The sequence below is a fragment of the Dicentrarchus labrax genome, unplaced genomic scaffold (genome assembly GCF_905237075.1).
Source record: "Dicentrarchus labrax unplaced genomic scaffold, dlabrax2021, whole genome shotgun sequence".
Classification (NCBI taxonomy): domain Eukaryota; kingdom Metazoa; phylum Chordata; class Actinopteri; family Moronidae; genus Dicentrarchus; species Dicentrarchus labrax.
The window spans coordinates 8,847,911-8,875,037 of NW_026136723.1; the positions used below are offsets into that span (position 1 = coordinate 8,847,911).

Consider the following 27,127-nt stretch of genomic DNA (forward strand, 5'->3'; position numbering starts at 1 on the left):
GTTAGTGTGCAGCAGATAACCTGAAACTAAACTACCCCACATATTTTAAAGGACCATGCATCTTCTCTTATGAAGACTTTTGTCTGAGTCTGCAAAGAAACTGGAGACCGGAATATTTTCTCCTTTCCTTTTCAACTTTTGGAATACATCTTCTATCAGGAGCTTGAACTGTGGGGGGCAGCAGCACACCGCGGAGCGGCTGGTATGCTGAAAAAAGAAAAGACGAAGAAGACCAGAGCGCTCACAACACAACGACAACCAACCACCGCTAGCGTACCTGGCTATCGGATAGCTAGCTTAAGTTAGTAACCCACAAAATATGACACCTTAAATGTAAACAGAAGAAGGAACAATAAAGAAACAGACTCTGATAACGTGTTTGATATAGGTACGTTGACAAGTTTAATTCAGGATTTACAAAAGCATGCCAAACAACTGTAGTCAGGTGCAAACGCTGTGCCATGCCCGCTAACATGCTAGCTACAACATTAGCGCGTTGCTAACGTAGCTACCGTTACCGGCTCCTCATACATTCGGTAGCTGACGGTAACTTTGCGAGACACACTAGTCAAAACAACACGACTGAGTGGCTGGTGCTTCTCTTATGTCTCATTGAATCGACGATAGCTATCAGAGGTGGACTGCTAGTAGCTAACGGTAGCTAGCCATAAACGTCACTAGCTAGCGTTTGTTTATCAAATCTATTTTTCCATCAGTGGGACGAATTCATGCCCCAACTGGTTGAATTAAACAGGCACAGCGAAACATAGTGTCATGTATAATAGCTGTATCTATCAGCCTATGAGGACAGTATTACTGGAATGAGAAATTCGACCCTATAGTAACAGGACGTGGCTATAATATAAACTCCAACCTTTTCTTAAGGCTGGAGAGCTTCGTTTCATTTGGTATGTAGGACATTCACCACACTGTTGTTTCACACTGCTACCCAGTTACCACTAGCCACTCCAGTTTACTTTGGAGGAAGCCTTGCAGAGTAAATCTTAGGTTTATTGTACCAAGTGGCTCTCAGAGTGATGTTAAGAGATGCTGACTGCAATGTTCTCGCCTGTCAGATGCTGAGGGCTCCCTTCCAGGATGTATGCTGTGTACAGACAAGCACACACTCCCACTGCAGTGGAGTTTTCTGTCTACTGCAACTTTATATCCAGCAAGGAGAAGAATTTGGTTGTTGCTGGAACGTCTCAACTCTTTGTCTATAGGATTATCCACGATGTGGAGGTAACTACAAGTCTCCACTTGGCTTGTTTCATTGTGTCACATTTTGGAATTCAGTCTTTCTGCTGTTATGTGTAACATTTATGTCATTGTTTCAGAGTTCATCAAAAGCTGACAAGTCCTCAGGTAGGTCTAGATGTCATACTCAAAGCACATATTTTACCATTCATGAATGATATAAACTTAAATGAGTGCATTGTGCATCCGACTTCACTCTTTCCTCCTCTTTCAGATTCCAAATCTCGTAAGGAGAAGCTGGAGCAGGTGGCGTCCTTTTCTCTCTTTGGGAATGTTATGTCCATGGCCAGTGTGCAGCTTGTGGGAGCCAACAGGGATGCACTGCTTCTCAGTTTCAAAGATGCTAAGGTATCATTGTCTGAGCTGAGAACTGCCTATCTTAATTTTTTAACTGCCTAAAATAGTTTTTGACTGACCTCTGGGTGTGTTTGTTCTCTCGTCAGTTGTCTGTAGTGGAGTACGATCCGGGGACACACGACCTCAAGACGCTGTCTCTTCATTTCTTTGAGGAGCCAGAGCTCAGAGTAAGTAGAAACAAGTACACAGTGAATGTGCGAAAGCAGTGTGAATTGTAGCAAATATTGACATGCACAGTTTGGTGAATTGTTGACTAATTTGAACTCTTTTTACATTTTCAGGATGGTTTTGTACAGAACGTACATATTCCACTTGTCCGTGTAGATCCAGAGAATCGCTGTGCTGTAATGCTTGTTTATGGCACCCAGCTTGTGGTGTTGCCATTCAGGAAGGACACTCTAACTGATGAACAGGAGGGTGGAGTTGGAGAAGGGTACGCCTGCAGTCCTCTTTACACTCTGCTTTTATTTAACCATGTCTGACATGAATAGATGTTGTTTTATGATTGCTACGTACGTATGTGTAATCATGTAATCATCTATCGCTGTATCTCATCTGCAGACCTAAATCCAGCTTCCTACCCAGCTACATCATTGACGTCCGCGAGCTGGACGAAAAGCTGCTAAACATCATCGACATGAAGTTCCTCCATGGCTACTATGAGCCAACGTTGCTTATCCTGTTTGAGCCCAACCAGACATGGCCTGGGTCAGTCCATATTATACGCTATAGCAACCACTGTTTTTTACTTCTTGTTTCCAAGCATGGCAGGTCTGATGGAATGTTTAACTTCTGTTTTCGGATCACTCTGCCAGGCGCGTGGCCGTGCGACAGGACACTTGCAGCATCGTTGCAATCTCCCTCAACATAATGCAGAAGGTTCATCCTGTCATCTGGTCTCTCAGCAATCTACCTTTTGACTGTACGCAGGTCATGGCTGTTCCCAAGCCAATCGGTGAGCTCAGTGAATTGAACGATGCGGTCGCTAAAGTTCCCAGTTCACCATTAAGATGATGTCTGTTAGGAAGTGTTGTAACCTCTTTGATCACATATCAATTCTTTCTAGGTGGTGTGGTGGTTTTTGCTGTGAATTCATTGCTGTATCTGAACCAGAGTGTTCCACCGTATGGAGTTTCTCTCAATTCTCAAACAAATGGGACCACAGCCTTCCCTCTGCGTAAGCATTATCACCTGAAAACACTTTTCATATCTGCACTGTGCATACCATTTGTTATTCTGCCATGCTCATCACTGGATAACGTGTTTTGGTTAAAGGTGTACAGGATGAAGTGAAGATCACACTAGACTGCTCCCAGTCTGACTTTATTGCCTATGACAAGATGGTCATCTCTTTGAAGGGAGGAGAAATGTGAGTCATCTTAATTACTGTCAGCATGTAGGAAGCAATGGCGGCAGTTTATGATTCTTCACTGACTGTTGTTGTCTTGCAGTTACGTGTTGACCCTCATAACGGACGGCATGAGAAGCGTCCGGGCTTTCCACTTTGACAAAGCTGCTGCCAGTGTCCTGACAACCTGTGTAAGTCCTGTAACTGTGAGCAGCAGTGGGAGCACGAGACAGGAAGTGTCTGTGCTAGCTGCATAACGCTACAGAAATGACCAGAAATAGATTAGCAAATAGATTAATAGCTTTTCTTAAAACCCACAGCTAGATTCTTATATCTGATTGACCTTTTACGGTATAAAGTAAACACTGACTACGTCTGTCAGGATTTAGAGCAGACAGTCTGCTGTCTGATGTCTCACTCTGGGCTTTCCTCCTTCAGATGGTGACCATGGAGCCTGGCTACCTTTTCCTGGGCTCCCGCCTCGGAAACTCACTGCTCCTGAAGTACACAGAGAAGCTCCAGGAGAAGCTCCAGGAGACGCTACCAGAGGAGGGCAAAGAAAGGCAGGAGAAAGAGAAAGATAAACCGGTAAGTTTGTGATTGCGTCAAATGTTTTGGAACGCCACTGACATTTTTATTTTCACTTGCTTTATTGTTGAGTAGTCAGTTTTGATAATGTCAACTTGTCCTCAAAATAGCCTATAAACTAAACCACCATTAGTGGGCGGCTGTGGCTGTGGAGGAAGAGCGGGTCGTCCACTAATTGTAAGGTTGTTGGTTCGATCCCCGGCTCCTCCTGCCACATGTCGAAGTATCCTTGAGCAAGATACTGAACCCCGAATTGCTCCCGATGCCATGCATCGGTGTGTGAATATATATGAATGCATTCGTTTCTGTTCGATGGACTTTGCCATCACTGTGTGAATGTGTGTGAAAGGGTGAATGTGGCACGTAGTGTAAACGTGCTTTGAGTGGTTGGAAGAGTAGAAAGGAGCTATACAAGTACAGGTCCATTTACCATTTACCATTACTAATGAATTTCCAGGATGAACCACCAAGCAAAAAGAAGCGAGTAGAATCTTCCACCAACTGGACAGGTATGTTAAAATTTTACTTTTGACTTTGCAGAAATGTGTGTTTGATCTTCCAGTCTGTGTTTCACTCAATGTTTTCGTTATGTCAGATGAGGTGGATGAGATAGAAGTATACGGGAGTGAGGCTCAGTCAGGCACTCAGCTGGCCACCTACTCCTTTGAGGTAAATAAAAATCCGTAATAGCTTTTTCTGTAAATGCAAATCTTTGTGGAAGGTGACTGAGGGAGGTCTGTGTTTCCATACAGGTGTGTGACAGCATACTCAACATCGGACCTTGTTCAAATGCCTCCATGGGTGAACCTGCCTTCTTGTCTGAAGAGGTACACACATTTAAAACCCCTCATAGTGCCTCTTTAGATTGGTTACTGTAGATGTAACCTACTTTCTCAAGAATTGCATTTTAAGGGTTTCTCACATCTCACCCACAGTTCCAGAGCAACCCTGAGCCTGACCTGGAGGTTGTGGTGTGCTCTGGCTTCGGCAAGAACGGCGCACTGTCTGTACTTCAGGTAATTCCTCCCGCTGAGGTTATGTGTTGTTTTAATGCATGTGTACCTGGTTTGGTATAAGCATGGTAAAATGTTAATGCATCATCCTAAAACCTGTGGTCGTGAGGGCCGTCTGCCACAGGTCCTGTGATGGTGCTACAGTAAAGTCTGGGTCTACCAGGGCTGCCTCAGAGATCGACGGAGTAGCCTGTAAACACCCCAGACACAAGCTGACACGCTCACAGTTCTATCCCCAGCATGTTGTGGGGTATTTATACATATTTATATATGCAAGTGTGGAAAGGCTGGGCATGCACTTTGATTTGTTTCCATTCTGTTCTCAGAGAAGCATCCGACCACAAGTAGTCACTACGTTTGAGTTGCCAGGTTGCCATGACATGTGGACAGTCATCTCGAATGAAGTCAAGGAAGACCAGAAAGTACTGTGTATTTCTGCTTTCACTCTAATGAATGATCAACATATTCACTCGTTTATGGTAGCGCCTTTTCTTTTGTTTACATGTTTGTTGCTCCTTTCCCAGGCTGCAAAAAGCGATGATTCAGAGGACGGGGCAGAGACGGAGACAGGTGAGGACGGTGAAGAGGGAGAAAAGGACAAAGAGGAGAAGGAGAAAGAGGAGGAGGAGAAGGCGGAGCCTCCTCTGGAGGATGATCCGAAGATGCACAGCTTTCTCATTCTGAGCAGAGAGGATTCAACCATGGTAAAAACACATCAATGCACATCTTATGTCAGGCAACCTTTTTCTCAGTGGCCTCTTAGACAGGAAATAGTAGGGTAAACACAGATTTTACCAATGATACTAATTAAGGTTCTGTTCAAAGGTCAGAGTCAGGGTGCTGCTATTGTGCATGTTGGTCCTTAATAAGTGTCATCTGTGTTTACCCTTCTATTTTATGTCAGAGTGGCTGCTATGAAAAAGGTCTATTGTAATTTGAACAAATGCAAAGAGAGACAACAATGCTAATATAAACTGACTGTAACTAAAGTAAACCTGTGTTTTTGTGTAGATCCTTCAGACAGGTCAGGAGATCATGGAGCTGGACACCAGTGGGTTCGCTACCCAGGGACCCACTGTGTTTGCTGGAAACATCGGTGACAACAAGTACATCATCCAAGTCTCCCCCATGGGTATTCGGCTGCTGGAAGGAGGTAAAATAGGATAAAAAAAAGTTACAGTGAAACTTGAGTTAAAAGCAGGGTCTCAGTTGGAGGCCTGGTCTGAATTTTATAGGAATTCTTTGGATGTTTAAAACCTCCTGAAGCCCGCTGGATGGCCTGCTTGAGTGAGTTCTAAGCTGCTTAGATCGCCTATACAAATATAAATGTTTAAACCTTTGTCAATAGATTAGTATTTCTCATCTTTGCTGAGTTTTGTGCAAAAGGAATTAAATGCCTGTTTCAAATATAGTCCCTGACAAAAGTCTTGTCACTTATCCATTTTGTAGAAACAACAGCTTATAACCTGACTTTTAATTAATCCATTGGTTTTAGAAATGGCTCATATGAAAGCTAAAACCCTCCCAAATTATGTTTAATATACTAAAATAAATTTGCTTCACTGAAGAAAGATTGATCATTTAATGAACACAGAAAGGTCAGATTTTGGCAAGACAAATGTTTTGTCGCCTACAGAGAGTAATGTGAAAATTGAACAAATAATTTACTTCAAATACAAAAATATGTTGCATAACATCAGTGAATTAAGTAGTGGTGCTGTGAGATCCATATTTAATATCTTGTATGACTTCCATGAGCTTGAAGGACTGCATCCATGCGGTTCGACAATGATTCATACAATTTATTGATGAAGTCATCAGGAATAGCAAAGAAAGCAGTCTTACATGCCTCCCAGAGTTCATCAAGATTCTTCGGTTTCGCCTTCCATGCTTCCTCTTTCATTCTACCCCAGACATGGTCAATGATGTTCATGTCTGGTGACTGGGCTGGCCAGTCCTGGAGCACCTTGATCTTCTTAGCCTTGAGGAACTTTGATGTAGAGATGGAAGTATGCGATGGAGCACCATCCTGCTGCAAAATTTGACCCCTTTTATGGTTGGGAATGTAAGAGGTAGCTAATACTTCTTGACATTTTAGGCTATTAATATTGCCTTCCACCCTGCAAATCTCTCGCACACCCCCATACTGGATGTAACCCCAGACCATGATTTTTCCGCCACCAAACTTAACTGTTTTCTGGGTGAATCTTGGATCCATGCGTGCTCCAGTAGGTCTCCTGCAATATTTGCAGCGGCTGTGATGTAATTCAACCAAAGATTCATCTGAGAAATCCACCTTCTGCCACTTTTCCAGCGTCCATCCTTTTAGCAGGCTGTGGGCCTTGGCAAATGCCACACGTTTTTTTAATTGCCTTTTGTTTAGTGCTGGTTTCTGGGCACTGATTCGACCATGGAGGCCATTTCGAGACAGACTTCTACAAACTGTTCTGGTTGACACGGGGACTTGAGGTGACCAGGCCTGGTGGAGCTCTGCTGCAGTGGAAAAGGGGCTGGCCTTAGATTTTCGAGCCAACAAACGGTCCTCCCGAGCAGTTGTCTTGCGGGGTCTGCCGGACCTGGGCTTGTCAAAAACATCTCCAGTCTCTTCAAATCTTTTTCTTATTCTTTGTACTTGACGCTGAGACACATTGAAGGTGTCAGCCACCTCAGCAGTGGATCTGGTCTTCAGACTCTTGATAATCAACGCTTTGGTCTCAGGGTGAATCTTAGGCATGTTGTCAGAGGTCAAGTTGCAGTTGATGTGAAGGTCTGGTGTGCTGGGGTTCTTTTTATACACACCCACTAATTCATTGATCAATTATTGATCACAGGTGAGGCTGTAATCTAGGATTGGGTGCATCATATGACAAGGTGACAAGACTTTTGTCTTTGCAAAAACTGACTCAATGGGCTTTACCAAGCTGTGAACGTTAGAATGCTTTTCAGCAGTTTCATTTGGCACCAAAACATTATTTCAAAAGCTGTTGGGGTTGAAATTAGCCATTTCTTGTAAAAAAAACATTTGATTAGAAATATATTTGAGGGGCAGTTAAGGTCAACTTGTACCCAAGCGACAAGACTTTTGTCAGGGACTGTATCGGCCAGTTGAATTCAGTGATTGAAGAATTTAAAAGGAATTAAAAAAAAAGAATACAAATATTTTTACATTTGCAGTAGAGAGCAGTAATAATATGAGTTTTTTTAATATTATAACATATTGTAGATATTAAACATAGTGCCAGCCTGTTTTATGTTTTCTTTCGATTCTGCTTTCAGTCACACAGCTCCACTTCATCCCCGTGGACCTGGGCTCTCCCATAGTGCATTGCTCCGTGGCGGACCCCTTTGTGGTCATCATGACTGCAGAGGGAGTGGTCACCATGTTTGTGCTGAAGACTGACTCATACATGGGGAAGACGCACCGGCTGGCCCTGCAGAAACCACAGATCCCCACTGTGAGTAGATCGAGCTCTTCGGTCCTTTTAGAGGCTTCTCGTTTGACAAATACGCCCCCTGCTGGCCAGACTGACGCTCCTGCGGTAGACCGGCTGGTTGTGCTTATTCTCTGCAGTTCAATTCTCTGCTAATCATAATCAGCATCATTACACTCCCTCACTTAGAAACTAAATGCACCCACTTCACTTAAATAGCTTGTAACAGTAATTAACTTGCTTACTTGTGTCATTCAACAGCAATCGCGTGTGATCGCGCTGTGTGCGTACAGAGACGTAAGTGGAATGTTCACCACAGAAAACAAAGTGAGCTGCTCCGTCAAAGAGGACACCATCATCAGGAGTCAGTCTGAAGCAGAAACCATCATCCATGACCTCAGGTAAGAGCATCTCCTCCATACTGACACACACAGCCAGGCACCACACGTCCTCTTTATTTATGGATTGACTGATTGGTTAAATGTGTGTGTAGTAACGCCGTGGATGATGAGGAGGAAATGCTGTATGGAGACTCAAACGCCAGTGCGGCGCATTCAAGGGAGGAGATGAGCCGCAACTCTGGGGCACTAGGGCCTTTTGGCAGTGACGGAAGCTCGAGAGCTGAGCCCAGCCACTGGTGCATGATCACCAGGGAGAATGGCGTGATGGAGGTATGGGCTGTATGCTACATCAGCAGATATTTATGATAGATTAATCAGCATTTCTATACTTATTTCTTTCACTGTGCTTGTTTTTATTTGAACAGATTTACCAGCTCCCAGACTGGAGATTGGTATTCCTGGTAAAAAACTTTCCAGTCGGTCAGAGAGTGCTGGTGGACAGTTCATCTGGCCAATCAGCAACACAGGGGGAGGGTAAAAAGGAGGAAGTAACGCGTCAGGGAGAGATCCCTCTAGTCAAAGAGGTGGCTTTGGTTTCACTTGGCAACAATCACAGCAGACCATATTTACTGGTGAGTGTTTACTCTGAGCCCCCTCTGTGCAGACTTATTAAAGTGCTTCTTTGTGTTGTACTTGATTAAGAAACGGATATTTTCCAGGTGCACGTGGAGCAGGAGCTTCTGATCTACGAAGCGTTCCCGTACGACCAGCAGCAGCCGCAAAACAACCTGAAAGTGCGCTTCAAAAAAGTAAGAGCTACGGCGAGATAAAAATGGACTAAATCATGTCGAGGTTGAGTGAAGTGAGTCTTTACTGTGCTGCTTTACCCTGCGCAGGTGCCCCACAACATTAACTTCAGAGAAAAGAAATCAAAGCTTAAGAAAGATAAGAAGGCAGAGAGCGGAGCTGCCGAGGAGAGTTCAGCTGTGAAAAGTCGCATTGCCAGATTCAGATACTTTGAGGATATCTCTGGATACTCGGGGGTGAGGAAGCATTTTTTTTTTTTTTTACTGTATCAGCATTGTTGTGACAAGCAGTTTTACATCCCATCACGTACTCTTTGGTTCAAACAAATAACTTCCAACATTTCCTCACAGGTGTTTATCTGTGGTCCGTCTCCTCACTGGATGCTGGTCACCTCTCGTGGCGCCATGAGGCTTCACCCCATGAGCATTGATGGCTCCATCGAGTCTTTCTCACCCTTCCATAACATCAACTGCCCCAAAGGGTTCCTGTACTTCAACAAACAGGTACACAGATGATCGACTTTGGTAGTGATGGAATTGATAGTTGTATTGTTCAGGAGATTGTCTTCACCGTCTACTCCCCCTCAGATTTTTGAGGAATTCCACAGAAATATGAATGATAATAATTATTAATGTTCGGAGTTGTAGTGATGTCAACATTATTATCCTGGACTTTGTCAGTAAAACATTTTTGGAGGCTTTTAAACTTTTCCAGGAAGAATCTAGACACACTGAAACATAACAAATCTGGAAACACTGATGACTTTTTTCAGTACAATGTGCAATTTTGAAGGTAATAATTATTGGTATCACATCCCATACTGCCAACATTCTCCCTCCAAAAAGGATGCTATTTTATTACCTTTAGAAAACACATATAAACTGAACTGCAAATGGTAAAAACATAACAATCCTCTAGGTTTATGTCCAGACCCTTTAGTTTGAATTATTGCAACTTTGTCTTTGAGAAATCATGTAAACCTTCTGCTTCTTTCATGTTTTCTTTTGTCTAGTTTCTATTTCCTGGGACAGTTTTCAGTGTGTGTGTGTTTTCCCCCACAGGGCGAGCTGAGGATCAGCGTCCTGCCCACTTATCTGTCCTATGATGCCCCTTGGCCAGTCCGAAAAATCCCACTGAGGTGCACCGTCCACTACGTCTCCTACCACGTCGAATCCAAGGCAAGGCTCCTCTCACTCAGCCCACACAGCACCCGGGGCCCCAGAGCAGCGGCATGACACAAATTCAAGCTCAAACACACACTCCCTGCACTCACACACCTCCACTTGCATAACGCAATGCAAAATAAAAGCGAATCGATTCAGCCGCTTTGAAAAAGTTTGAGGTGAAACCCCTCTGGTCTTAAAGTTTTCTTACTGTGAGAGAAAAAAATCAATGTGGGGGACTTTGAAGGGATTAGTCTTTGATGTGAAGTTTTGTGAAGTTTGTCTGTGTGATTTGGGCTTTTTTCCCTCTTAGGTGTATGCTGTGTGCACCAGTGTGAAAGAGCTCTGCACACGCATCCCCAGGATGACTGGAGAGGAGAAGGAGTATGAAACCATAGAACGAGGTCAGACATGCACGCACACACACAGACCCACGCATACACACACACACACACACACACACACACAGCCATATCAGATTAACTAATGTACCTGTTCATTAATACCACCCACCATAATTAAATATTAATAAAATAGTAGATAGATAAATATTTATTACTTTTTATGAAATATTTCAACTGTTTATTAAATACTTTAGCTAACTATTTCATCTGTTTATATTGTCTGTATATTTAGCTACTGTGTAATTTATCCATTACTTTGAACTATTTCAGCTCTTTATAAATTCCTTTTCAACTGTTTAATTTATTCATAAATTAGTTTTAGCTGACTTTCAATTGGTTATAAATTAGTTTTAGCTATTTCAACTGTTTATAAATGTCTTTTAGCTAACTATTTCAACCACTATTTAGACTTTTTGAGCTCTGCTTCTGAGAACTACTTTTCAAACACTTTTCTTTTCTTTTTAATATTCTATTTTTGGCTTTCCTTTTTACAATAAAACAAATGCACAATTGACATAAAGTACCCAGTACCACTCTACAAGATAGCAGAAAGAAAGACAGTGGATTCATATCCAGCACTTCCAGGAACAGTCCCAAGCTGCAGGTCGACAGCAATATTGACCAAACTGGAGAACGCCAGCAGGGTCAAGGGTGAAAAAACAAAAAAACAACAACAACAAAAAAAAAAAGAAAACACACATGGGTGGGGACTGCCAGGATGTCAGTCAGTATGCAGGATAAGGCCGATTTTACACAGATTAAAGCAACAACATAGCAGCAGAGCTCATGCTTTAAACAGTTGGGTCTCATCAAGCAATGTCAACAACGGTTTACACACCTTCAGCAAATAGTTTACTGTGACGAAGCGGGAGATCAGAGGTTTACAGGTTGGCTTTGAGAGTAGTAAATCATAAATCTTTGGTTTTATTGTGAATGCTGTGATACACTCCTGGATGAAATATCTGACTTGAAGATAGCAGTAGAAATGTAGTAGGAAAGTTCTATTATGTTTGGAGCGGAAGGAATGAAGCAAATTTATTATCTATGTATAGATCGCCGATATTGTTTACTGATATTGTTTACTGTACATTTACTCAAGATCAACGTTGCAACAATTTGTATCCTGTTTGGCTGTTTATTTTCCTCCTTCACACAAACCCAACCGTTGTTCCTCCTCTGTCACCCTGCAGATGAACGTTACATTAATCCTCAGCAGGAGAAGTTCTCCATCCAGCTCATCTCTCCAGTCAGCTGGGAGACCATTCCCAACACACGGTAAAACAAACAAAACAATCTGTTGTTGTCTTCTTTCTTTCCCTTTGAAAAATAAGAGCACTGTGCAGAATCAATAAGAAAGCCTTGTTCTAATAGACATTAGGCACCTCTGGATACAGTGGTCTGCACAGGCTCAGTTTTGTGTTCTTATTTTGGTCCCACTGGTTGCTTTGTGCTGCTTAATTGAAAATCCAGGCTCATTTATCCAAACTGTAGACGGTTAATTTAGTCTCACATGGCTGCTTTCCCCTCATTTCAGTGAGGGTCAGTTAGGAATGTCAGATCATTTATCCAAGTCCCTGATCATTGAGTTGCTCTGCATTATCATCAGCTACCTCTGCCAGTATAATATGGAGAAATGGGACAGTGCTGGGCAAACATTGGTTTGTTTTTTAGCCGAGGTGTAATATTAAGCTGGGACAACAAAACAACTTTTTGCAGGCCTGGCACTGGTTAATCTTTCAGTGCCACCTGTCTAATAAAGGCACAGAGAAAATCCTTTCGAGCTCTGCTTCTTCTCTTTACTTGTTGTTGTCCTGCAGTGTCAGCTGCCAGTGTACCATTTAATGCCCCCTCTTCTATTGTGATCAGTCATTCATGAAGTTACTTAAAAAATAAGGCAGCACGCAGCACTTTTTCCACACTGCTGCTTGTGTTTGCCTCTGGTTGTTTCTTCACGTTAGTTTCATTCTGATTTCCAATATGCACTAAATGCTATAATAAAAATAATATGAACCCCTACAAATACACTGATACATTAGAAATAATATATATACACATCTCTTTGTAATGGGACTGAGTTTACCCATCTATTTTCACATCAAATGTATCAATCAGTGAGGGGAAACTTCCTGTCTGCACTGGTTATTATGTAACACGGAGCATGAGGGACTGACAGCTGTCTTCTACAGCAGCAGTAAAACAAAATGGTGCTGATTAGATCGGTTCTCCTCCTTAAAACTAGCATAAAAATGTAGCCACTGAAAGACCATATGGGACCCTAAAACTGGAATAATCTAAGAATTTAAGCAAGTTGTGCTTATTGTAAGCAATGAAAACTTATTTAGACTTTCTTAAAATAAGGTTTTTTGTCACTTTATTTAAACTTTAAGCTGTTGTTTACAAAACTGGGACAAAATTACTTTCTCTTAAAATGAGACGTTGTGCAAGTGGTTTTACTCTTAAAATAAGGAAAATAATCTTGTTCCTCTGCTGGGATATTATGCAAACCGTTGCTTTAACTTGTTACTGATTCAGTCTGGCTCAGTATCAGCTGTAATATCTTATTAAGACAAAGTTAGATATGTTTTCTTAAAACCAGATTACTTTTCTAATGCAACACATGCTTCACAAGATTATTTTTCTATTTAGACAAAAAATAAAACTCATTTCCCAGAAAAAAGGCTTTTTACTGTCTTGAGATTCCTCTTGTTGCAGTGCGTTTGTGAAGAATTCAAATCATGTTAAAAAGTTAACTTGGAAGAGTAGCTACTGTTACAGTCCAATAGCTAATGAAGATCTACACAAACAAGCCTGAACCCTCTCTGTCTCCGTGAAGGATCGACCTGGAGGAGTGGGAACACGTGACCTGCATGAAGACGGTGGCCCTCAGGAGTCAGGAGACGGTATCTGGACTGAAGGGCTACGTCGCGGCGGGGACCTGCCTGATGCAGGGGGAGGAGGTCACCTGCAGGGGCCGGGTGAGAAGCACACAGCTAATACCCGCCACACAAGCTGCTTGTACAAAATGACCACAATAAGAAATGAAAACATGAATCTGATGGCTTCTTGTTTGATACAGATTGTGATCATGGATGTGATTGAAGTGGTGCCCGAGCCCGGCCAGCCCCTCACCAAGAACAAGTTCAAAGTGCTGTATGAGAAGGAACAGAAAGGGCCGGTGACAGCTCTGTGCCACTGCAACGGGTACCTGGTGTCCGCCATCGGACAGAAGGTCTCAGCCACACTCTCACGTTACAACCGCTAGGAAACTCTAAATAAGTTTAAGCTTAAATAAAGAATTCTTGAAATTCTGGCCTACACTGATACAAAGCGGGGGTCCTGTGTAGATCTTTGACCTAAAGCCGTAGGTTATATCTTCCTCCATGTCCCTGCAGATCTTCCTGTGGGTCCTGAAGGACAACGACCTGACGGGCATGGCCTTCATCGACACTCAGCTCCACATCCACCAGATGTTCAGCATCAAGAACTTCATCCTGGCCGCCGATCTGATGAAGAGCATCTCGCTGCTCCGCTACCAGGAGGAGAGCAAGACGCTGTCACTCGTCAGCAGGGTGAGAAGCAGTCATTAGTTTGTTGATGAAAATACTTTCTTCAGTACCTGGGAGAGTTTTCAGTAATTGCACACGTTTAATTTGTCCCTCTTCCAACCAATCAGGCGTTGTATTAGAGTGTAGAGGGAGATGAACTATGATCTGTAGGCTGCAGTACACGCATTGGAGAGTTTATTGATTGAGACGTACAAGCGAGTGTTGGTGGCGGGTCTCCTGTGGGTATTTGGATTCTGTGGTGTTAATCCTGAGGGGAGCGGCGCTGTCTTTGTTGGGATTTGACTGTTCTCTTGTTGTTCTGGCGACAGGATGCAAAGCCCCTGGAGGTTTACAGCATCGAATTCATGGTGGATAACAACCAGCTTGGCTTCTTGGGTAATGATTGTAATGCCCTTTGGAAGTGAATTCAAAAATATTTGCAAAGGAAAAAAAGCCCTTCTGTTCTCATTCACCTTTATTTTATTTTCCCTTTAGTGTCGGATCGAGACAAGAACCTCTATGTTTATATGTATTTACCTGAAGGTATGCCACATTGTTGGTTGTGCAAACATAATGTAACACTGTCAAACGCACATGCAGTCCTGTAATGGTGTGTGGTCTGTGGTTGCAGCTAAAGAGAGCTTTGGAGGAATGCGCCTGCTGAGGCGAGCTGACTTCAACGCCGGAGCTAACATCAACACTTTCTGGCGGATGCCGTGCAGAGGAGCTCTGGACGCCAGCAGCAAAAAGGCTCTGACCTGGGACAACAAGCACATCACATGGTTTGGTGAGTGGCCAAGACTCCGGTCTCGCTGATACCAATATATGCATGTATTTTTTCATCATCAAGTCTCTCCTGTACTGGATTGAACGTACGAACGTGGTCCTTCCTGCTCTTGTCGTGATGGCCCACTGGCAGACAACAACTGTACAGCCAAACTCAAAGAACACTGAAAGACATTCCACATTAATAAATAGGATGTACCTGTAACCGGGCATCATGTAGTGTGTGAACCTGGTCTGCAAATCCAGACGTCTTCAACAAAGGAAAACTTCTGGTTGTCCAGATCAACACACTCCACAAGTTTCTGATGATGCCCGTGGCCCTGGGGGCGCGGTCGTGGTCGTGGTCATATGTTTTGCTGCTGTTTCCTGTTTCTCTTTGTTCTTCACAATTTCATCATGATGACATCTCTGAAGAAAGATCATTCAGTTTGCAGTGTTGAAGGAATGGCTGATGCTGAGCAATCATTATAAACAGCAACTTTGCCATCCGTTTCGAAAACTTTAAAAGACCTGCACAGCGCAGACACTCGTCCCTCTCTCATCATCAGCGTAAACAGAACTGAAATCCCTTAAATGAAGCTCTGGGAAAGTCTCACAGCTGCAAGTACCAAAATGTAAAATGTGGACTAATCTGTTCCCACAGCAACCCTAGACGGGGGAATGGGCTTGCTCCTCCCCATGCAGGAGAAGACTTATCGCCGTCTGCTGATGTTGCAAAATGCTCTGAACACCATGCTGCCTCATCACGCTGGTCTCAACCCAAAGGCCTTCAGGTTTGTATCTGCTGCCAGTTCTTGTCACATTTTGGCATAATCTCATATTTTGAACTGGTATCTTATATTGGTCTTTGGAGTTTTGATGTTTGATATAACTGACCCTTTTATATGCCGCCTCCAGAATGCTGCACAGTGACAGACGGAGCCTGCAGAACGCTGTGAGAAACATCCTGGATGGAGAACTCCTCAACAAGTACCTTTACCTGAGCACAATGGAGCGCAGCGAGCTGGCCAAGAAGATCGGTACCACTCAAGATATAGTGAGTAGACTGACAGCAGAGAGGACACTGGGAAGTCAGTCCTCAGTATTCTAACGTCCTTCTCATTTTGTCCTCCTTTTCGTCACTAGATCCTGGATGACCTTCTGGACATCGACAGAGTAACAGCTCATTTCTGAGAGCCACATTCCCATGTCTCGTGCACTGAATGCTGTTTTATATTGAATGGAGAAAATGTTTTGTTATGGCCATCTTTGTGCAAACCTGATTTGTTTTTCTTACTTGTTAGATGAAAAAAGAAGAGAGCAGCCATGTTTTCTTAGGGATATTTTGTATAAAAACAAAAATCAGTAAAAAGTAATTTACACAAGCTTTGTGTGTGCGTATTAATTGAGCTTTAAGTGATAAAGACAGAAATGCCTTACAAAAGGAGGTAGAACATTTTATTAACATTGTTAAAATCATTTTAAAACATTTGGTTAGATGGCACTGGACTGTTCCTTTAAACTGCAAGGATGCTCCTGTATCAGAGAACAGCTGACAGGCTGAGTAACCTTTACTTATAATCTGTATTGCAGTCATTAAAGCTTCAGTGCGACCCTTAAAGAGAACATTCACTCTCATTCAGTGGGGATGCAGCTACACACGGATCCATATGAACATTTTATGTCCCAATTATCCTGACCAAAAGAGTTGCAACTCATGATATCATTGCTATTATTACCTTTTTAAAATCTGAAAATGGCACTAAAAGTAGTGGAATCTTTACCTTCCATTTGGTTGAGAAATCCAATCACAATGAAAATCCACCACAATATACTTATCTGAGAGTGTATCACAGTGAGTGAAAATATTGTATATTGTCCCATCCCTGGATGCAGCTTGGCATAGTTGTGTGTAGCTTGTTATGTAGCAACGGTGCAGTTATTAAACATGGAATAGAGTTATCTGATGTGTTGCTCAGCCAGGAAGCTGCAGCTGCTACAAAATACTGTCAGAATAAAATAGTCACCAGTTTCTTGCAGTTTAAAAATGTGAATTTCAAAGCAACTTGTTGCACTAAGATGACACTAAAACAAGTTAAAATAATATATAACAATAATAATAATTCATTAAAACCATTACAATGGTAGTCTACTCCGGAGTCTGTTGGTGCTACACTCCTGCAGTTCCTCCCACCCATCCTGAAGGATTGCCAGCAGAGTTCAGGCTGATTTGGTGTGGAAATGTTGCTCGTGCTCGAGCAGCAGCGGTACTAGCAGCTTTTGGAGCTGCTGTGGTAGTAATGGGCTCCCTGCTGTTGGATTGCATGAACTTGTGTTCGGAATAGCTCCCCGTTCTCCGTTCCTTCATCATGCACTATCTCAGGTACTCGTACATGTCTGCGTCCAGAGATATTAGACCGAAGTACGACAGAAGGCTCAGGAAGGAACGCGCCGCGTTCACCGCCACCATCTCCCATCTGTAAAGGAGTCGGGTCGTTAATATCGGCGACTTCGGTTGCAGAACGTGAACTGCGTTATTGACACGAACTAAATGAGTCTTTACCTCAGAGCCAGCTCAAACTTGAGACTCTCCCACGTTGCCCTCACCCAGCGGAAGACCCAGAGCCGAGGCAGCATCCCTGTCCTCTCTGCCTGGATCTTCCCCCAGCCTCGCACCGCACTGAACAACAACAGGGACATTGTCAGTGTGGAAATGAATATTTTAACATGCCTGTGACATTCAGCAACACACTTACCAAAAGGGTATCCACAACATGGCAGACAACACACGGCTCTGTAGCCCAGGGCTCACCTGTGGCTCCGGTTTAATTTATTTCCAAACATGGAGGTCTAAGTGCGGTTTCACACTGTTCTCCACTTATTGGTGACAGATTAGTACCAATTATTCACTAAACTTTTGTTTTTTAGTTTTTAATGGCACATCCTGTAACAAAAGACCCATGCAGTAGTTGTTTAATCCTGTTAAAGTTGTTGTGACTTAAATGGGTGAACAGCTTTTTGCAGCCGGTAAGGTAGCCAAGTAATCAGTGAGTCACTGGCACTGAATTAACCAAACTGATCCCAGGAGTTACATAGTATGATCATTCTGTGCTGTGGGAAAGTTTATTTGCCCATTGAAGGTCCAGTGTGTAACATTTAACTCCACTGCTAGATGCCACTAAATCCTACACACTGGTCCTTTTAACTGCGACCTCACTCACCCAACCAGCGGCTGCACTAACCTCTTGGCCATGACGAAGTAGCGGTCCACCGGCGCTCCCAGAGTGATGTTGATGCTTCGGACCGTGTTGATGTTCCGGAAGACGAGCAGCATGGGTCGCGGCATCGACTTCAGCACCTTCATGATGCTGTCGAAGCGCTGGCTGGCCATTTCACGCATGTAGGTCGTCTCCTCTCGACTCAGGATGTTGGACAGACCCAGCTCCCGCATGTTGATGGGTCGCTGCAGCAGCATCTCGCAGAAGAGGAAGTACTCTGCAGAGCAAATTAGATAAGAAATGTAATTATTATTTTATTGCGCAACAGAAAAGGGGATCTGCTTCACACATTAAGAAAAAAATCTGCATACGGTAATCGAGTGTGTAAATTCCTGACATGGGGGACAAACTGATTGTAGGTCTCAGGGGAACATACAGCATTTATTGGCACTCTGCATGCTGGGTAAGCGTCCTCACCTTTGACACCAAGAGCACTGGAGTACTTCTCCATTGCCGCCTCATCTCTCAGGACTATGGACCTCCACAGTTTACAGAGGGCCACTCTGTCACTGGGGTAAAAGGTCACAGTTAGAGCTGATAACAGAGTATTCTCGCAGGGTTTTGCTCAACACACTCAGCCAAGTCTTACCGCTGACTGAGGTATTCGTACAAGCCGTGGTCCAACAGCACCAGCTCTGCCTTGTTATCAGGGCCTCGTCTCACTAGAACTGCCGACACAAAGGATTTATGAATGATATGGAACGACCTGCCCCGTGAAGTCAGACTTGCAAAATCAGCGTGCTCTTTTAATTCGCTTTTGAAAACGTAGTTTATATATTTAATGTATTATAAAATAGAAATCAACAAATCATCATGAGCTTTAAAAGTTAATTTCCTTCTCATTTCTCCATTTCCTATGTTAACACTCTTGCACAGTAAATGGTAAATGGACCTGTACTTGTATAGCGCCTTTCTAGTCTTCCGACCACTCAAAGTGCTTTTACACTATGTGCCACATTCACCCTTTCACTCAGTGATGGCAAAGTCCATCAAACAGAAACTAACATTCATCGGGAGCAATTTGGGGTTCAGTATCTTGCTCAAGGATACTTTGACATGTGGCATCAGGAGCCGGGGATCGAACCCACAACCTTCCGATTAAGGAACGACCTGTTCTGTACAAAGCATGCAAGATGGGGGGAAAAAAGAGAAAACAAACACCACCTAATAGTTCTGATTACTTCACTTCCTGTTTTATTATTATCCTTGAAGCTGTGTCTCCTCTCGGCTTTATTATTCAGTAGTTACACCGGTAGCGAGACTAAACGTCTGCAGCCATAATAGAAGCTCTGTGACGCTGCTTTGACACACAGATAAGTGCTTTGAGCTAAGTGCTAACATCGCAATGCTAACACGAGGAGGCAGGTCAAATATTTACCACGTTATCTTAATTAGCATGCATTCTCTTTAATACTGTAACACACGTGAACACACACTGCTGTACACACCATTTCCAGGATGAGGGTCGGCATGGATGAAACCAGTGTAGAATATTTGCTCAGCAAATGTTCGGATCAGTTTATCTGCAGTCTGAACGACAAATATTTGATATTTCACACAGCATTTCTACAACAACTGAACATCGTGTGTTGTGTAGAGTGCATCAACTCACATCTTTAAAACTTAATCCTTGTCTTTTAATTTCTTCCACATTGTTGATTTTGCAACCATTGCAGAACTCTGCTGTCAGCACTCTCTTCGAATCGGGGAGGGAAAAATGAAAAAGCTTTAGCGAAGGAAAGGATGGAAGTCCAGTTATGTTGTAGCATTAATAACGAGCTCACCTTGCTGGTTTGCTCCCAGAAGACTTTGGGTACGACAACAAAACTAAAGTGTTTCAGCTCCTCCGCACACCTCTCAGAATTCTTGGCCTCGTTCTCAAAGTCCAGCTCCTGAGCCAATGTACCCTTCAAGTCCTACAGAAAGTGGAATAAAATCAATAACAGGCTGAACCCCCCCCTCTCAGACATATACTGCAGGTTGACCAAGAAATATTTCTGACCTTAAGAACCCATCGGAATCCAAAGCTGGGGTGCATGAACTTAACAATATCCAGCAGGATCTCCAGTGTTCTGATATCCCCGTCAAACCGATCCCTGAGGTCAATGTACTGAACCTACGGGGACCAGAAGTGAACAACAACAGGCTTTTGAAGTATTATGCACAATTATATGCATAACATTTTGGACAGTCCACTCCTGAATAATAAAAAAAATAGCACAATAAGAGATTCATGACAGGACCCTTTTTTCATGTAGGTTGCAGTAGACCCCCCCCTACTGGAAGTGAATAATAGGGCAACATTTTCCAGGTGGGTTGATACTGCCAAAACAAGTTTCCTCACTTAAAACTTGTAACCTGGATTGGAGTGTTGTGAATTCTGCACAGTATACTTTGTACAACATACTCAATTATGACCTTTTTACGGTCTTGGAGTTATGTACCTGAAAGTAACAGAAAATGTCTTCTCGGAATCAGTGCTCACCTTCACAGCGACAGGAGTCCCGTCAAACAGTTCTGCCTTATGAACCTGAGCCAAGCTAGCAGCAGCGATGGGTTCGTAGTCGAACGTTTTAAAAAGCTGCTCTGGGGTTTTGTTGAAGTCTTCTTGGAAGAGAGCATCCACCTGTCACAGAGACAAACACAACCCTGATGAATTTCAGGCTGTGTTGTTTTGCGGAACTCTGTGCCTTGTTTATGTTGGAGCCCTCACCTCTTTGTACCTCCTGTTCAAGGCCTTGTCTTCCAGTATTTGCAGGGTGCGGATGTACTCGGGGGGTAGGAGGTGGTTGAAGGAACACAGACCTTGGCCGAGTTTGACGTATATCCCGCCGTTCCTTATGGCTCCTTCCACCATGCACTCTGCTGCCCTCTGGTGGCAGGCTGACATCTCAGCCAAGTAGGATGGGCTGCTCTAGCAGTAAGACATGATTGTCCATACAAGATTAACACCCAACGGAAAGCAACGGTAAACTTGTGTCATTTTTTACTTCATTTCTGGGTGTACAAAGGATGTGTGGGGCGAGAAAAGCCCACGACAAAGGTCTGGCTAGATATGAACTGGTTATGGCACTTAGACCCCCAAGGACACCCATCAGTATTTGTGTTAATCACTGAAAGGTCAGGGTACATTCCATTGAAAACAAATTCTCTCTCAAAGTCTTTAGTAGCACTTTTTTGGCAAATTTGATCAAACAATCAGAAAATAACGATTTGTTTCCCCGATTCACTGCTTTGTTCTCGCTAGCGCTCCCTCTCTTCGTTCACTCTCCAGCACGCTCGACCTCTGCTGCGTTCTCTCTTTGAATGGGGCCAACTTTGTGTAAACAGTAAACAATAAACCCTATTAATTCTGCCTTTAAAGACTAATTCACTTAATCCGATTAATCCCTTATTTCACATTGATGATGTCATAAAATATAACAGACATTAAAGGCCGCAATAAAAACTTCAAATGTAAAAAAAAAAAAAAAAAAAAAAAAATTTTTTGTTTATCAAATGGTTAGAAATAACAGGAAAATGCATAGATTTCTGTCCTCATTGCCTTCACTGTACGCAGAGAAAAGAGCCATTCTGAGCCAGGAAAAATACTCAAGTTGTTACCCACTGTTTGTCAAAGCTTTCAGTATTTATTAACAAAGGTAGCTACGGTACTTATTTATACATTTCATTAAAATGCCACATTAAGCTATAGGTGAGATATAGTAGTCATGTTAAGGTGCCTAAACACATTGAAAAGATTCATCATCTCTCCATGTTTAGTCAAAGGCAGACCAGCAGTCACAGGCATATTGATTAAACCTACCTCGACCCATTTTCATTACATGGAACTTACCTCGTCTAGGCCACGAACGCTCACATTGGTGGTCCACCAGTAATCCACAGAGATAAACATTCCCACAGAGAGAGATCTGAGGACACACAGATAAGAGACTTCAAAAGGTTTGGATTTGACCCGTGACGTGACAGGAATGTGAGCATTTCCTAATATTAACAGTCTGTATTAGGAACACTTCAATGGTTGTTATTAATCGTGTTTTTTCTAAAATGAATCTTCTGACTGGGGTCCAATGAAATGATAAAACTGACAAATATTCATAGAGTTTATCTAATACACAGGGGGTCAGCAACCTATACTATCAGAAGAAACACATTTTTGGCAGAAAACAAACCCGAAACAGGTTTGAACCTGATCATGTTCATTTCTCATGGCAGATCAAGCATGCAAAAGAGAGAATTTAATAGTGCATGGACAAATTTCCATGCACTATTAAATTCTCTCTTTTCCTCAGAGACTTTTCTTACTTTTGGATTTGGGATCCATAGCTAGCCTAGCTAGGGAGAGTTCAGACTAGTAGCTACTGCTATTGAGGTGGCTACTAGTAGTACACAGAGGAAATGGCACCAGCTCAGGACGTAATGTTTGATGCAAATGTTACAACATTTGTTTTATTCTGTGTGTACTGGCTATGCATTTTTACAATTGGAGAACGTTGGAATCACTTTTGGTCTACCACAATGATAAATGAAAATGAAAATGTAATTGCCGTATAAATGATTGTCAAAGCCACAGGGAGCTACTGGAGAGGGGCTGAAGAGCCGTGGGCCGCTCTGGAGAGGCCACTGAGCTCGTTTATTTGAGTGAATTTAAGTAAAGAGACAACTCTTTCAAAAATGTGGTGAAACATGGGGTGGTTTTTAGAGATCTGCATTTGTGTAAAAAGTATTTGGCGATTTTCTGTGCTCCATTACAAAACCGAATCTAATATTACTCAATGGCCAATGGTTAAAATCCTCCCAAAGTAAATTGGATACATTTTAAGAGAACATCAAATGTTCCATAGATTCGGTTTCTATTTCACAAAATACACTTTTAAAATTGAACTACATTAGCTAACTTATAATAGTGTCACTGACATTACTGAGTCAGGCCACTGTTACACTATGTTTTGACATTTATTCATCAATTTGGACTTATCACTCAACTTTAGTAAATCTCAATAAGGAATTCCTGAGAAACACAGGTGCTATGAGCTGAGCATCTGAATTGATTTGTTACATCTGCTGACAGAAGATATAGACAAACCTGCAGAAGCGACCAAATCCTTCAGTCACAATCCTTATCTTCCTTCTCTCTCTTGGTGCTGACATGGCATAGTGGACACCCACTGCCACAGGTACACCGACAGAGATGCCAACAAGTGTCTTCCATAACAGTCCTCTGCGCTTACCTTCCCTGGAAGCAGGGAACAGTCCTGTTCATCAAAACAGCAACATCATTGCGTGTAGAAGTTAATCTGCGATTGTGGGTTAGCCGCTATTTGGTACCTGAGTGAACTGAAGGATCTGGTTGGTTGGAGTGAGGAGCCAGGATGTGGGATTCTTCGGAGTAGAGCCATGTGATGCAGACACAGCCTTAACTGCAGAGAATAAAAAGGCACAGGGTGACTCTCATCTTTGAAATACACAGATCAGCAGACTATCAACATAAAATTACTAGGTTTGGGACTGTAAGTTAAACTGAACCTGAGCTCTTTGGATCTCACAGTGCTTATTCGTCACTGCAATTAAAACCAGAACTAAGGACATGTTCACTATATCAAATTCAAGAATGTGGAAAGCCTGAAAGCTTTAGCAGTTGTTGTCATTGGGCTATAAAAGCATTAATATTAATAGTAGAATAAGAATGGATTAACAATCATGAGTGGTGTAACAGATACACAATATCAGTGTGGCTCTAACAAAAGTGAGTACAAAGTATTTTTACAACCTCAAAGTGACTACACCATTGTATAAAGCGGACCAACTGTGCCATAATGAGCAGGTGGCAATAAAACAGTTCATGCTCCCGTGTACAATAGCTATTCCTTTCTGTCAGCAGAGACATTGTTTCACTTCTTCTATTTTGAAAAAATTAATTGCAATTGTTTGGAGGACGCAATTGTTGGTGAACAATCCCTTTCCCATAACTCCCACTCACATTATCGCTGCGTCTGTATGAAAATCCTTTATTTTATCCTGGAAACGGGAGTTTAGTTCGGAGCGTTAAGAGGACGTGGGCGAAACGCCAAATATGTTGCAAGTTTGACAGCAAGGCGGATAAAACAGGGTCGTTTTTTAAAGGAACGTCAAGTTTCTGAAATACATTGTTGAAGTGCCATAACTATATATATATATTAGCAAAACTGTCATTGTATAAAGGACACGCCGCCATATGCAAAACATCTGAGAATCTCAGGAAATCTATGCAACCACAAGAGTGAGATTTACATTTACAGCACTGATATCTAGTGGTTGGAGGTCTGAACACAAAATAAAAAATATTGCAATGCAATATGAAAACAAAAATAACATTGCACCCTGCCAAAGATATTGAGTTTAGAATAAAATTAAACTTATGGATGATACAAACCAGAGAAAAGCAGCAAATCCTCCCAACTGAGATGCAGGAATTTGGCATCTTTGACACTTAAAATAGTTCCTGATTAATTAGTTCTATCGATTGGCTAACTGATTAATCGATTAGTCCTGTAACATGCCAACGCCCTTTACTCTAAACCCTGGTAAGAGTGATAGCCACCTTTCTTCTGAAAGTTCTGAGGAGCCAGATATCACTAATCTGGTGAATATCAAGCTTGACTCACAAGACAGGCCCAGATAGAGTATTGAGTAACAGACAGCAAGGGGATATGTGTGTGTGTGTGTGTGTGTGTGTGTGTGTGTGTGTGTGTGTGTGTGTGTGTGTGTGTGTGTGTGCCAAAACAGGATCAAGGCCAATATGACCAGCTGGGGCACTTTGTTGTTTTCGTTTGCTGTCTGCATCTGAGGGACAAAATGTCTCCAGTGCTGACACATTGATGTACAGATAGCAGTGATGTCAGGGACCTGAGCACTGAAATATCAAACAAACTCTCTGTCACTCACACACCGAGCAGAGCCAGCATGAGCAGCGTTTCCCATCACCACAATGAATGGACAGTAAGCTGCTGTGGTACAGACAGACACAGGTTAAACGGAGTTGCAGCTGCCAACAATGAATGGAAATATTGTGAAACACAGCTGAGCAACCTTGACAAATATATTGCTTTGGCTTTCAAACAACAGCACTCACATGTTCAGCTCGTCTTTCACACAAAATACTCCTTTAACCCTTTAAACGCCTTGCAGCAGTCCGCTGGTGTCCGTTGCTAACAGGACCAGCTACAGTAAACATGAACGGAGCTGGTAGCTGTTGGTCAGCCGGCTAACTTAAGCTAACGCTACTATCAACCCGCGCTAGGAAATGATTCAGAAATATGGTTTATTTACCGCTCTGTTCGTCTCCCCTGTCATGTTGCCTGGGGTAATACAGCACCGCGGCTCACAGTGATGAATCAATTACTATCCAAAGTGTCCTTCCTGTTAAGAAAGACACCTCCTTCATTAATCGGCAGCTAACGTTACCCACTAGCATGCCTACTATTGGTTGTGCCGAAGAGTACGAACGACAGCGCGAGAGGATGCACTCCCGTCTGCCTACTTCCGCTTTCGTTTGCGGGGATCAGGCACTCTGGAGGGTCGTGTGTGCCATCGTAATTATCAGTAGCATTCACAGTTTTTCACTTGTTATTATTAGATTAATCAATTCATTTAAAGATATACAATAGAGGAGGTGATTGTATTTACAATACATTTTAATTGCGTGCTTAAAAACGATTTAATAAAAACAAATGAAGCCTCCTTTGGAAATTGTAACTTCGGGATATATGTTAGAAATAAAGAAAGAAGATTGACTTTAACTACTGGTTAAAAAAGCCATGAAGGTACCAGTTAATGAACTATGTCATTATTCCGCCTTTATATGATAAATGAATGAAATATTTATATCCTGCTTCAGTGTTGACTTTCTCTCTTGTGATCATTTAGAGAGCTCCTCCATACATTTAGACATATAAAAACACAGAATTACTTTTAGTTACCTAGTTAGAAATGATTGGAAAAGTTTATGAATATGTAAATATTGTATATAATATTTCAAAAGTTTTACTGGTAGACACAAGATGTCTCTACTTCACCGAAAAGTCCATTATCAGTGTATGTGCACTGGTCACTTTTGAACCATTATTGGCTCCTAAAGTAGGTGTGTTGTAACAAAATCATGCTCATATGTAAATGTCTTTATCTCAGATTTAAGGTGAGCACAGAGAACCAAGTGAAGAAACAATTAGCAATAGAACTCCAATCAACTGTGTGTGAAACATGAGCCTTACACCTTTACTGTACTGATAAATGCCCTCTGCCCATGTTAGAAGGTGCAACCTGTTGCTAAGAACACAGCAGGTGGTGTTAAGTGCGGTCTGTTATTTATCAGTGGTCGGACATGCGCAGTGGACAGATGTATCTTGATGCTGCACTCTCTGATAGGAGGTACCGAAATGATACGTCACTGATTATACGCAGTGGTCCGAGGAATGCCCTTGTTATTGTATTTTTATGTTTTAAAAGTTTTAAAAACTTCATTATTGATAGTAGCCTAATAGAGCACAGAAATCAATTTAAAATGACGTGACCTCGGCTGTCGTATGAATGTCACCCATACAGTATGAAGTTAAGATATTTTATAACCTTGCTTCAGTTCGGAGAGTCCAACCCACAGAAATGTCCTTTAATAAGCCGGGAGGTGATTGGGTACAACAGTAAATGAAGGCTCAGATGCAAAAATAAGCCTGTTACCGCCAAAAGAGCCACATGAGACATTACTATAGTATTATTTTTATGTTACATCATCTTACATCAGGCAGGTCTCTGTGGTCCCACTCATCTCAACCTTTACGGAAAGTTGTAGCAAAGC

At 42.5% G+C, this 27,127-nt stretch overlaps 2 protein-coding genes across 5 annotated transcripts; one reads left to right on the forward strand and one right to left on the reverse strand.

Annotated features, from left to right (window-relative positions):
• The first annotated feature begins 100 nt into the window (after window positions 1–100).
• On the forward strand, window positions 101–16,404 carry cpsf1 (cleavage and polyadenylation specific factor 1). Of its 2 annotated transcripts, none has more exons than XM_051389901.1 (38): window positions 101–301; window positions 1,077–1,242; window positions 1,338–1,365; window positions 1,472–1,605; window positions 1,701–1,781; window positions 1,896–2,047; window positions 2,176–2,322; window positions 2,430–2,569; window positions 2,681–2,791; window positions 2,890–2,983; window positions 3,066–3,153; window positions 3,401–3,550; window positions 4,008–4,059; window positions 4,146–4,219; window positions 4,303–4,377; window positions 4,486–4,566; window positions 4,890–4,985; window positions 5,088–5,267; window positions 5,575–5,716; window positions 7,840–8,018; window positions 8,256–8,395; window positions 8,488–8,665; window positions 8,761–8,967; window positions 9,055–9,144; window positions 9,232–9,378; window positions 9,493–9,645; window positions 10,204–10,320; window positions 10,619–10,709; window positions 11,900–11,984; window positions 13,543–13,684; window positions 13,786–13,938; window positions 14,102–14,278; window positions 14,584–14,650; window positions 14,750–14,797; window positions 14,886–15,041; window positions 15,684–15,813; window positions 15,938–16,076; window positions 16,166–16,404. In XM_051389901.1, exons 2-38 carry the CDS (start codon window positions 1,099–1,101, stop codon window positions 16,211–16,213), a joined length of 4,416 nt encoding a protein of 1,471 aa, XP_051245861.1. In that variant the 5' UTR covers window positions 101–301; window positions 1,077–1,098; the 3' UTR covers window positions 16,214–16,404. The 2 variants fall into 2 exon arrangements, with proteins under 2 accessions (XP_051245861.1, XP_051245860.1); XM_051389900.1 differs by having other exon boundaries at window positions 102–388.
• Window positions 16,405–16,451: 47 nt separating this feature from the next.
• adck5 (aarF domain containing kinase 5) lies at window positions 16,452–25,777 on the reverse strand. Of its 3 annotated transcripts, none has more exons than XM_051389908.1 (15): window positions 25,606–25,777; window positions 23,626–23,717; window positions 23,384–23,533; window positions 22,133–22,208; window positions 21,011–21,211; window positions 20,783–20,923; window positions 20,300–20,413; window positions 20,082–20,213; window positions 19,910–19,993; window positions 19,746–19,827; window positions 18,887–18,965; window positions 18,715–18,806; window positions 18,262–18,514; window positions 17,583–17,699; window positions 16,452–17,496 (listed from the first exon to the last, which is right to left on the reverse strand). In XM_051389908.1, the coding sequence occupies exons 1-15, from the start codon at window positions 25,627–25,629 to the stop codon at window positions 17,394–17,396; spliced, it is 1,740 nt and encodes a 579-aa protein (XP_051245868.1). In that variant the 5' UTR covers window positions 25,630–25,777; the 3' UTR covers window positions 16,452–17,393. The 3 variants fall into 3 exon arrangements, with proteins under 3 accessions (XP_051245868.1, XP_051245869.1, XP_051245867.1); XM_051389909.1 differs by having other exon boundaries at window positions 23,384–23,552; window positions 25,606–25,624; XM_051389907.1 differs by lacking the exon at window positions 25,606–25,777 and adding an exon at window positions 24,710–24,847.
• Between the last annotated feature and the right edge of the window lie 1,350 nt (window positions 25,778–27,127).

Bases quoted from the DNA above. Each gene is read 5' to 3' on its own strand.
- cpsf1 (XM_051389901.1), top strand. From the start codon at position 1,099: ATGTATGCTGTGTACAGACAAGCACACACTCCCACTGCAGTGGAGTTT. The intron at 2,048-2,175 runs GTACGCCTGCAG...TCTCATCTGCAG, and splicing joins GAGGGTGGAGTTGGAGAAGG to ACCTAAATCCAGCTTCCTAC. The intron at 4,220-4,302 runs GTAAATAAAAAT...GTTTCCATACAG, and splicing joins TGGCCACCTACTCCTTTGAG to GTGTGTGACAGCATACTCAA.
- adck5 (XM_051389907.1), bottom strand. From the start codon at position 24,757: ATGCCAAATTCCTGCATCTCAGTTGGGAGGATTTGCTGCTTTTCTCTG. The intron at 20,924-21,010 runs GTGAGGGCTCCA...TCTCTGTGACAG, and splicing joins TGAACAGGAGGTACAAAGAG to GTGGATGCTCTCTTCCAAGA. The intron at 19,994-20,081 runs GTGAGCTCGTTA...CCCGATTCGAAG, and splicing joins TCTGGGAGCAAACCAGCAAG to AGAGTGCTGACAGCAGAGTT.